General features: G+C 40.2%; 1 protein-coding gene across 1 annotated transcript in view; it reads left to right on the forward strand.

Moving 5' to 3' along the window:
• Nucleotides 1-10,327, forward strand: part of CHM (CHM Rab escort protein) — a 1,989,252-nt gene that overhangs the window by 1,716,045 nt on the left and 262,880 nt on the right. The window contains exon 12 of the mRNA XM_044057753.1: nucleotides 451-547. Within this exon, the coding sequence (XP_043913688.1) occupies nucleotides 451-547 (97 nt within the window). The remainder of the gene's footprint in view (nucleotides 1-450; nucleotides 548-10,327) is intronic.

The following is a 10,327-nucleotide window of genomic DNA, read 5'->3' on the forward strand; positions in this document are numbered from 1 at the left end:
AAAAGCTGTATGTATATAAAAGTTTAGTAAAGAAATATGCAGCTTTTTTGTGACAGGGAATTAAACCTGACAGTAGAAAAGTAGTTATTCAGCATGATGAACTGTGCTTGCATATTGTTTTAAATTTTCCTTGAAACATGAAATGTCTTGTAAACAGTAATTGCCTGTTTTTTTAAATTCTTGGATATGTTGAAAAATTGCAAGAGTAATTTAATTACCAACTGAACCTTGAATAAATATGTATTAAGAAAATTGCTATTATTTATAGGACATTTATTTGAACAGTTTGAGAATTAGCTTCTGAATTGCCAGTGTATTGTTTTTCTATTTTTAAAAGTTTTCTTTTTACTGAAACATTGCTTTGTTTTGCTTTCAGGAAGAATGTAGTTACATGTATGATATGTCAGAACTTTATGCATCATTTACTGTCTTTTGCTATTGCCTTCACAGATCTCTATTTTAACGGTACCTCCTTTTGAGCCTGGGCAGCCCACAGTCCGAGTGATTGAACTGTGTTCCTCAACAATGACATGTATGCCAGGCACATGTAAGTAGAAACCCTGTATTCTGGCAAATCTTTACCTTCTTTATTGGCTAGATGGAGACTCAAAATGCAGCATTTTTATTTAAGTCATTGCTTTGTTAGACTAATAGCACTTAGTAGGCTGTTTCGCAGATTGTACTTGGAGATCTTGGTGACCAGACATTAAGGTGGAAGAGTTTTAGAGCATTCATCTAGACTACCTCATTGTAACATTGCACACAAAGGCAAGACAGATCCACTTATGCTGCCTTCTTGATGCAGATGAGTGGCATGTTGACCGTGGTCTTGGTGATCTTGGTTTGGTTAAGAATTCTAGATGCAACAGGGACCAGTTAGAGGAATGGAAGTGAATGGATGAGTCAACTATTTCATCTCAGGAAGAGGAAGGTTATTTGGCCATCTGTGTGAATGTCATTGGTGGAGACCGCGTAGTATAGCAGCAGTTGATAGGGCCAGTGCTGAGTACTGCATCATGCCAGGAAGTGCAATAATTGCAATAACACTGCAGTCAGGGGTTGTTGTGAGCCTGGTAGCATACTCTCCAGTGGGTCCAGTATTCCAAGTTCTGCTACAACACAGTATCTGCTATCATTGTACTGAAAAGGGTGTAGAGCAGAAAATATCCACTGTGTATCCAGCTATCTGGCTTCATGGCTTTTGCCCTGACTACAGTGTTCTTTTGCCACAGAGTGAGGAGTGAGAGAGACAGCGGTGTGTGTTTGGGAAGTGGGCAGAAATAGGATAAATAAACTAATAAAAAAGGGTGTCCCTTCTATCCTAAATAATTTATTGATCAAATTCAAGACTTGTTTTGAGCTGCAAACCATTCTTGAAAATAGTTAATATTGATTTTGCAGCATTCCCAAAGTAGTCATAGTTAACATTGTCTGTGGCCTGTGTCTTGTCAGTAGATCCAAACAAACTGTTCCCTAATTGTGAGTATAAACAGTAAGCTCCAATGTAAGATTATTTTTTGTAGTGTACTACTCACTGTCTTCTTTGAAAATGTGTGCGCCTTTCTTAATTTATGAAGTAGGTGGCAGAAGGACAGCTGTGAAGATATTTTATGTACAAGAGCTGTTAAAAGACCACAGGATTACAGCTGCTTCTAGCATAGAGGAGTGAAGGCCCTGACTGTGACCCAGATAACCTGAGGTCGAGTAGTGCATGAGAGAGTGGAGGACCCTACCCAGAGGTGGTCACCATAAGCTCAAGCAATTTGCTTCTGAGCAATTTATTCTTTGAGATAAGTACACTCCTTTATTACCGTATTTCAGTATTTTTCTCTTTTGGTTTATTCTTATTTCTGCCTGTGTGTATGTGTGTGTGTGTGTGTGTGTGTGTGTGTGTGTGTATATGTATATATATATATATATATATATATATATATGTGTGTGTGTGTGTATCTGGGACTACTTTACAAGAATGAAATTTCACTTACCCGAAACTCATAACACCAAGACGAAAAGGCCGACAGAACTACCACACAGACATCTCGTAACGCTGACTTACCACTCCAGGTAAGTAACCACTTGACCATCCTAAAAAACGTAAACCGAAGAAAAGTAAACCCACCAGACAGCTAATTGTTCTATTTCTACAGTAATTTTGATGCTTGGACCATAAGCCCTTGGCTCTTTCTCTCGCTATCCTTCTCATACATCTTTAGTTTTATTGCTGGTATTTTTCAGCATAATTTTCTGCTTTCTTCACTGTTTAACTATTAGTACTTGTACATTTTTGGTAATTTCTAATAATTTTAAACATGTCAGAAAAACCTAGTGGTTTCAAAAAATGCTCCGCTTGCAGGCATAAGATTCCAAATCTGGATACTGTTTGGGTCCAGGGCATCTTGATGCTTCTTGTGACATCTGTACTAGTTTCATTATAAGGGCCTTGGTTTAAAGAAAGAATAAGCTAATTCTGAAAGGTCTACTTTCATCCTCTTCAGACTCTGGAGCACCATCTTCCTCTTTGACATCTTTGGGGAATACAGCAGAGAGGAGTCAAGGAAGAGTTCCTCTGACCACTGTCCTTCCTCAAAGTCTTTGGGCTTGGCTCCACCCAAGAAGATATCTAAATTGACAGTACCCCAGCTGGGAAATTTATTACAAAAATAAAGAAAAAAAATCAAAACAAAGTTACAAAGAATAAATCATTACAAAACAGTGGTAAGCGCTTTCAGGGATCTACCCCTTCATCAGTCTGTATGATGTAACAATGTAAAGAAAACCCACCAAAAACTGGGACTTCTTTACAGGAACAAAACATTCTTATCCAATAAAGACAAAATCTCCCTATCCCATGCCTGCCTTCTCCCCAGTCTATTCTATGTCTCAAAAATCCTCACTAACCATCAAACTACTCTCTTCAGAAAACTAGAATCTACCTATAATAAAGTTGGTAGATTTTCTGCTGATCAATACTACCACTCGCACCACTGCCTTGCTCTTAAAAAGTTAAACTGGCTAGAATTTCCCCACCATCTACTTCTCTATCAGCTTCAAATAATTAATTGTTTTGTATCTACCCTTGTTTTGTCCAAACATTGCCTCAGTTGTCTCACCCTACTCCCCTCCAAGGTCCCTGCGCAGTGTTGAACAAAGTCTTCTTCAAATATAGAAGTCTAAAATTAGAATAGGACAAAACCTTTACAGCTACTCCCCATCCCAGTCTTGGAACAAACTTCCCTTGGATATCAGCAATATCAATCACCCACACAGTTTACAAAACTTTTAACAAAAACTAAACAGTACTTGGATCTGCCACTGTAACTATCCTCTTTGACTGACCACCACTTGCCCCCCCCCTCCATCCCTACTCATAAGTCATACATTGACTCAGTCTCATCTAATATCAAGCTTATTATATAACACTGATGGAACCTAGTTCTTTACTCTTACCTGTTCTCGCACATTATCAATGTTGGAATGCATTTACTCTCTGGGCTTGTTAATCATCTGCTCATTTCAGGTTAAATCTTTTTAAATCTTTTTATAATTTACTGTATCAGAGTTTTTTTTATAATCAACTGTATATGACTTTTGTTTCTACTTGCATTGTTTAATCAGTGGAGCTTTTCTCCCCCGGCCTCCGCTGAAAAAGGGCTTCGGCTCAGTCAGATTAACCCAGTCAACATATGTCAAATAAATTCAGAGGTAAGGTTACCACCTGTCCCACTTTGCGAGGGACAAGTCCCTCTTTGGGCAGTTTTGTCCTGCAAAAAAGTAGTAAAAATGGCAAATGTCCTGAGGTTTTAGGACAAATTTATTTCCTATATTTTATGTAATAGTTGCATAAAACAATTATTCTGTATCTGAAACACCTAAATGTTATAAGAAACGGAATAAGCAACTAAAATGCTACAAGAATAAGCTTTTATTTAGGCAAAAAAGTGAAGTTCTGTCCTTTGTACTGGCCGTGGGTATATTTCGCCCTGCAAAATCTGACGTTTGTACCAAAAATGTCCCACTTTGGGCATTTGAAAAGGTGGCATCCCTATTCAGAGGTTCATTTTTGGATAAGCTGTTACCTGAGTGCTGCACTCTGGAGGCATTGGGGGGGGGGGGAGGCTAGCACCTATCTCTGCATCCACAAGCCAGGATTTCCATTACCAAAGATTCCTGTGTACAGCGTATACTATCCAGATGCCAAAACCATTTTCAATTTTTCTCCCAGAATGCAGCAGAAAAATTCCCAGTGTTCCACCCAGTCAGGGGAAGGCCGCAGCTACAGAAAAAAAAAACTGCTAGAAGAGAGTCATCCAACTGGTCCCACTAGAGCAGCAAGGATCCGGAACTTATTTGACGTTCTTTTTGATACCAGAAAAAACTGGGGACCTCAGACTAATTTTGGATCTCAGCAATTTAAATCAGTTTGTGAAAGACTCTAAGTTCCAGATGGTCATGGTTCAGTCGATTCTGCCTCTTTTAAGGAAGGATGATTGAATGTACTCTACAGATCTCCAGGATGGGTTCTGTCGTATCAAGGCACTCCAGGAGATACCCATGCTTCCAGCTAGAAGCCAATCAGTAGTAGTTCAGAGCTCTGCCCCTTGGTCTCACCACAGCCCCATGGGTGTTCAAGTGTATGGCAATGGTTGCAGATAACGTGAAACTGAAAGGATTCTGGGTGTTTCCTTATCTCGACATCTGTCTCCTATCTGCTTCCGCCAAGCCTCTACTAATTTAATACTGGGATCAATTCTCCATCTCTGTTCCCAGCTGGGCATTACCATAAACCATTCCAAGTCTCCGTTTTGTCCAGCACAAATTCGGAAGTTCATAGGAACTTGTCTAGACCAAAATAAAATGTGGCAAGCCTACCTCAAACATGATTTGAGACCTTAAGGAAATCGGTATTACACATCCTTGCTGTTCATTCATCTCCAGCCAAATTAGTCTTGCAGCTTCATGGCAGCATCCATAGTTCTAGTTCCTTTGGCACATTTTCACTTGAGAATACTACACTGGATGCTAGCAGTACATTAGTCAATAATGCATTAGCCAGTGTCAACTTCAGTTAGCATCACGACTGTTTGCAGATATGATGCATAGCGTGGTGGCTTCATGCAGAGCCAGCTTCCTACACCTTCCCCCAAGGCCACAGTGACCATGGACACCTCCCAAGTGTGGTGGGGAGAGGCATTACTTGGAAAGGACAGTCCAAGGCACATGGTTTCAGATGGAGGCCAGTCTTCACATCAGTGTCCTATACATGAGAGCAGTCCTATATGCATTGCAGGCATTTCAAAATGTTCTCCCACTAGGGATGGTTGCATTTCAGACAGACATGTCAGTAGTCTGATATCAACAAACAAGGGGAGAACCAGATCTTACACACTTTGCAAGAAGGCAGTGAGTGTGTGGCAATGGGCAATCTCATCCGACTCCTTTCTCTTGGCAGTGCATATTCTTGGGAAAACCAGTGTACTGGCAGAAAAACTAAGCAGGTCCATTTTACTCCTTCATGAGGGGTCTCTCAGCCAATCAGTCATGACCCTGATCTTTTGCCAGTGGGGCCAATAGTTCTGTGAGCTTTTTGCCTCTCCCCTTCAATACCAAATGCAGCAGGTATTTTGCCCTGATCCTCCTGGAGGGGGAGTCACTGAGAGATGATATAGTCCATGATTGGCCCCCTGGTCTACTTCTATGCCTTTCCTCCACACTCCTCTTGTTCCAAAGCTTTTTCAGAAAACTTAGCAACGGAAGAGCAAGGGGATCCTCATTGCCCCATTCTGGCCTCGCCAAGTATGGTTTCCCTTTGTTTGGCCTCATCATCTTCACCCTCCCTGGGTATTGGATCCTCTTCAGGACTTTCAGTCTCATACTTCCAGACTGCCTCACCCAGATGTACTATCTATCAATCTGACCACATGGTTTTTCCACTTTCAGTGATGGCTAGAAGTTCCAAGCCTTCCTCCCTTGGTCACCACATCATTGTCATTCCAAAAAGCTTTCAATAGGAAACTTTATAAAAAATAAATGGAGAAGTTTCTCTACTTGAGCCCCTCAGAGACAGTTGGATCCTTTTTCTGCACTGATTACATCTATTCTTGATTTTCCGTCCATTTTCGATGAAGCAGCTAGTTATTCGACTGATAAGGTGCAGTTGGCTGCCATTACTGCTCCACCCTCCTATAGAAGATCCTGTACCTCCGTGGGACCTTATTCTAGTTATTCAGGCCCTCAATCCGCTTCCCTTTGAACCATCAGCAAAAACAGAATTAACATTTTTGTCCTGGGAAACTCTTTCTAGTTGTCATTACCTCAGCTAGATGGGTATCCAGACTCCAAGCACTTTCTTCTCAACCACCTTACCTGATTTTTCACAAGGACAGGGTTTCACTTCGGAGAAACGCTTCTTTCTACCCAACATGGTGTCAGGTAGCCATAATCAGTCAGCCTTCCATTCTTCTTTCCAAAATTCTCAAAGAAATACATGCCTCATTTACTAGATGTTCATAGACTATTCAGGTTTTGCATTCACAGGACTAATGCTTTGATGAATTCAGAACTGTATTGTTTTGTAATGCTAAATTAGGCACAGCAGTGTCAAAAGTGACTCTAGCCACATGTTTCACTGATTGGATTACCTTTATTTACAGAAACAAAGCCCTGTCATTACCTAAATGCCCTAAAGAATACTCCACCAGGTGTATGGCTACATCTTCCACATTTTAGTCTAAAGCATCTAGATGATATCTGTGCAGCTGCTGTATGGTCCAACACCCGTAACTTTATAGCTCATTACAAGTTGATTGTATTATCAAAGAATACAGCAGCTTTCGTCTGTGCAGTACTCCAGAATATTCTTCCTAAAGGACCACCCAAGATTAATCTTTGCCTTAGCAAACCAGTGGAACTCCCTACCACCATTTCTCCGTACCATCGGCAGCCACGCTACCTTCAAATCCTCCCTTCACTTGTATCTTATATCTCTCTGGGAATGCTCATGCTCACACCCCACATAACTCCTTCACCCTACCCTTTCCCCTGTCTGCTCTTCCCTTGCTCCCTCCCTTTCTCCTCTTCCACCTTATTTTTTCTTTTTTTCCCCAAACACCTCCCCTCTCCTCTTCTAACTCTCATCCCTCTCTCCTCCCTACTAGCACCCTCAGGCATCCCATGCATTCTGTGCCCTACTGTTGTATTTCTACAGTAGGAATGTATATATTTGTAAATATTTACTTATATTTTATAACTTTTATTTGTGAATATATTGAGCTGTATCTTTACATGCCATGTTCTTATTTGTACTTCTGTATTACTATGTAAACTACAACTTTGATCATGTGTATTGTTTGTATGGAGCATTTATCTTGTGTATGTTTTATGGAGCTCCCAGGACTCCATTGAAAACAGGTTCTTTTTGGCCCAGTGGACTATCCTGGTAAACCAACTGCAAATAAATAAATAAATAAATCTAGCTGGAGAGTCTGTCCCTTCAGTTGAGGAATGGATGAAGAAGACAATATCAGATATTCAGAGTTATGGTAAGTACGTAACTATAATCTGTGTTGTCTGTTTTCATCCTTCATCAACTTCTCCATCACCATTCCCCATTCCCCTTTTTGTCTGGTACCTGATATGGCCTGAGGGATATTCCTGGCTAGTTTCTGCTGTGTGGGCTCCAGAGTTTTCTTTCTCTGATTCCCTTTCTATTTCTCATTTTTTCACTTTTGTGTTACTTAACTCAGAAATTACTATTGGTTGCTTTTCCATTCTGACTTTGTGATTGACTAAATTGAGGGCAAACTCGATCTGAGGTAACTCGGGAGTAGTTGGAGGATTATGGGTAAGGGGAGGAACTTGAGCTATGCAGCCTAAAGTCTGTGGAGTGGCCAAGGATGGATCCAAGATCCATCAGTTGAGGAAGGTTGAAAACAGACAACACAGATGCAGACTTATTGAGAGTACATAACTATAATATAACGAACATGCACAGTAGTATGGCTTTCCTGCAAGTATTTGACATCCATTTAGTCAGGTGTTATTTCCTTGTTCTCCATTCTCCAGTTCTGTTTTTTGCTGTACTGCTGTTGAGATTACAGTGTCAGAGTTAATGCGACTAATCTGTTCACTCTTAGAGTGTTTATCATTTTCTCACAATTTACTGTGGAGTGATACATTTATGTAAAGGGGTCTGGGAGATGAGAGAGATCAGGAGGCCAGCACCAATGCCCCCCCAGAAATATTGTTCCTCTTGTGCAACTTGGTGTTGCAGTTGCTGGTGTTTATTTTTTCTTTTTGATCTATTACACTTTCATGGGCTTTGGAGGTGATGATTTATAAATGAAAGAACGTAAGTTCAGCTAAGGAAATACTTGAGAAAAAACAAAGTCCAGCTTTGACAAGCACACTAGTAATTAAACTAATGGTTAAAATCAGTTCAAATCTGTATGCTAGGAAATGAAGAAATAGCATTGTTGGCAAGTTATAGAAGGTTTTTGCTAGCTCCATGGCATTGAGAAGGCTGAAGTCCTGACAACCTTGGTTCCAATATTGGCCAGGATACTGGAGGAGCCAGATGGGGGAAGGAGAAAATTGTCATGGCAGTTCCTGCTTTTCTTTCTCTGGGTGAAAAATTTGAAGCACATGCCTGCGGTGAAAATTAATTTTCTCAGTCCTAGGTGAAGACTGGAGATCTGTGATGTGCCTGCCTAAAGGGTGAGCTAGGGCCATCTCAGGGGTTAAAACACTTTGGAAATGAGTGACATGCACAAACAAAGCCCATCTATATGCCCACCCTGTGAGCATCTACATGTATACACAGGAGAATGTTGGTGCGAAAGATATTAAAAAAAAAAATCCAAACCCCACTGCAGATGACAGCCCCATTTCAGGTGCTCGACAAGTTGATAAGGCATGTAAGTGTACAGAGGCTTGAAGACATCAAGATGTCACTGTCGGGAGCAAAAAAAAAAAAAAAAGACAAACGTAGAGAAACCTGTGCCTAAATATGGAAGGCACATGGGGGCCAGTCAACTTGACAAAAGCTGCAGAAAGTAATTACAGGAAGGATAAGAGATCATTTAAACCAAAGCAGAATGAAAGCGAATTATCTAGAGTTTGAAAATATCCACAAAGAAATGAAGATGAGAGTATTGTTTTTCATACAACCATACTAGTCCATCTGAAATTGAGGATGGCAAGTGTTGGAGGGGATGACGATTTGATATGTCTAAAGAAAAGGACCACCTGCAAACAAGTTGCCATATATAATTGAAGTAGTGGAAAAAATGTGCACTGATCTGTATATCCTATATCTCACTACTTTTAGAAGCAAGGGTTAATCCTCTTTCCATGTTGCAGTCTCAAAATAATATTCGCTATTGAGGGTAATGCCAGCTTCTCACACTAAAGTCTGTTAAAGGGGATTGGATGAAGAAGCATTTGGTAACTGAGATGGCCATTGTATCCTGCGAGAGGAGAAAATCAATGCAGACCACACAGATCTCACATTATCAGTCCCTTTTTCTTCATAGTCTTAAAAGTCAGTCTTCAAAACCTAACAACTTGTCAACATCTATAAAAGTCTTTTAACAGGGGATAATCAAATATATAAATACTATAAACAATAAAAAAAATCAACGAGGCAATAAAAATCAACCCTAGAGACCAGAAACGACCCCATCTCCACCCTATTCCAAACCACTACTTAATATTTGTAAAAATAATTTAGAAATAAAGCACAACAGTGATAAGGACTGTGACACAAATGAAACCTGCTTTATAGCAATAAATGGACTAAATCTCAAATGCAAGTACATTAGGAGCAGTAAAAGACATCCAGAAAGATGAGAGGATCTCCTGATGAAAATGAAGGCATAAATCTTACAAACAGGAAATGGAGCATTGTCGGAAGGTGTAGAATTTGAACAACAGAGCAACAGTCTCCATCATAACAGGTGACAGAAAGTCAGCTACTCTAGCCTAGGAGTCAGGTTCTACACACATGCTTGTAGTTGTGCCCCTTGCCACCACCCAGGTATTCTTTCACTTGAGGCATCTTTGAAGATATGCTAGAAAAATGTTATAGCTAAAACTACAATAAAATTACCATAAAAAACCCAATTAAGTAAGGCAATATGAGGATCAACTGAATGAACTTGAGGAGAATTATAGGAGGTCAACCCTGGTTAATCTTTTATTCTTCCAACTGCTCTATTACCAATTCCCTCTTACCCAGCACTTTACTTCTCCCACTAATGTACCTCTTTCCTTCTCTCTGTCTCCTACTTTTATTAACCCTCATCCGTCCTTCCTATGCCAGCTTGTATTA

Source organism: Protopterus annectens, chromosome 15.part0 (assembly GCF_019279795.1).
Source record: "Protopterus annectens isolate FY-2018-M chromosome 15.part0, PAN1.0, whole genome shotgun sequence".
NCBI lineage: Eukaryota > Metazoa > Chordata > Ceratodontiformes > Protopteridae > Protopterus > Protopterus annectens.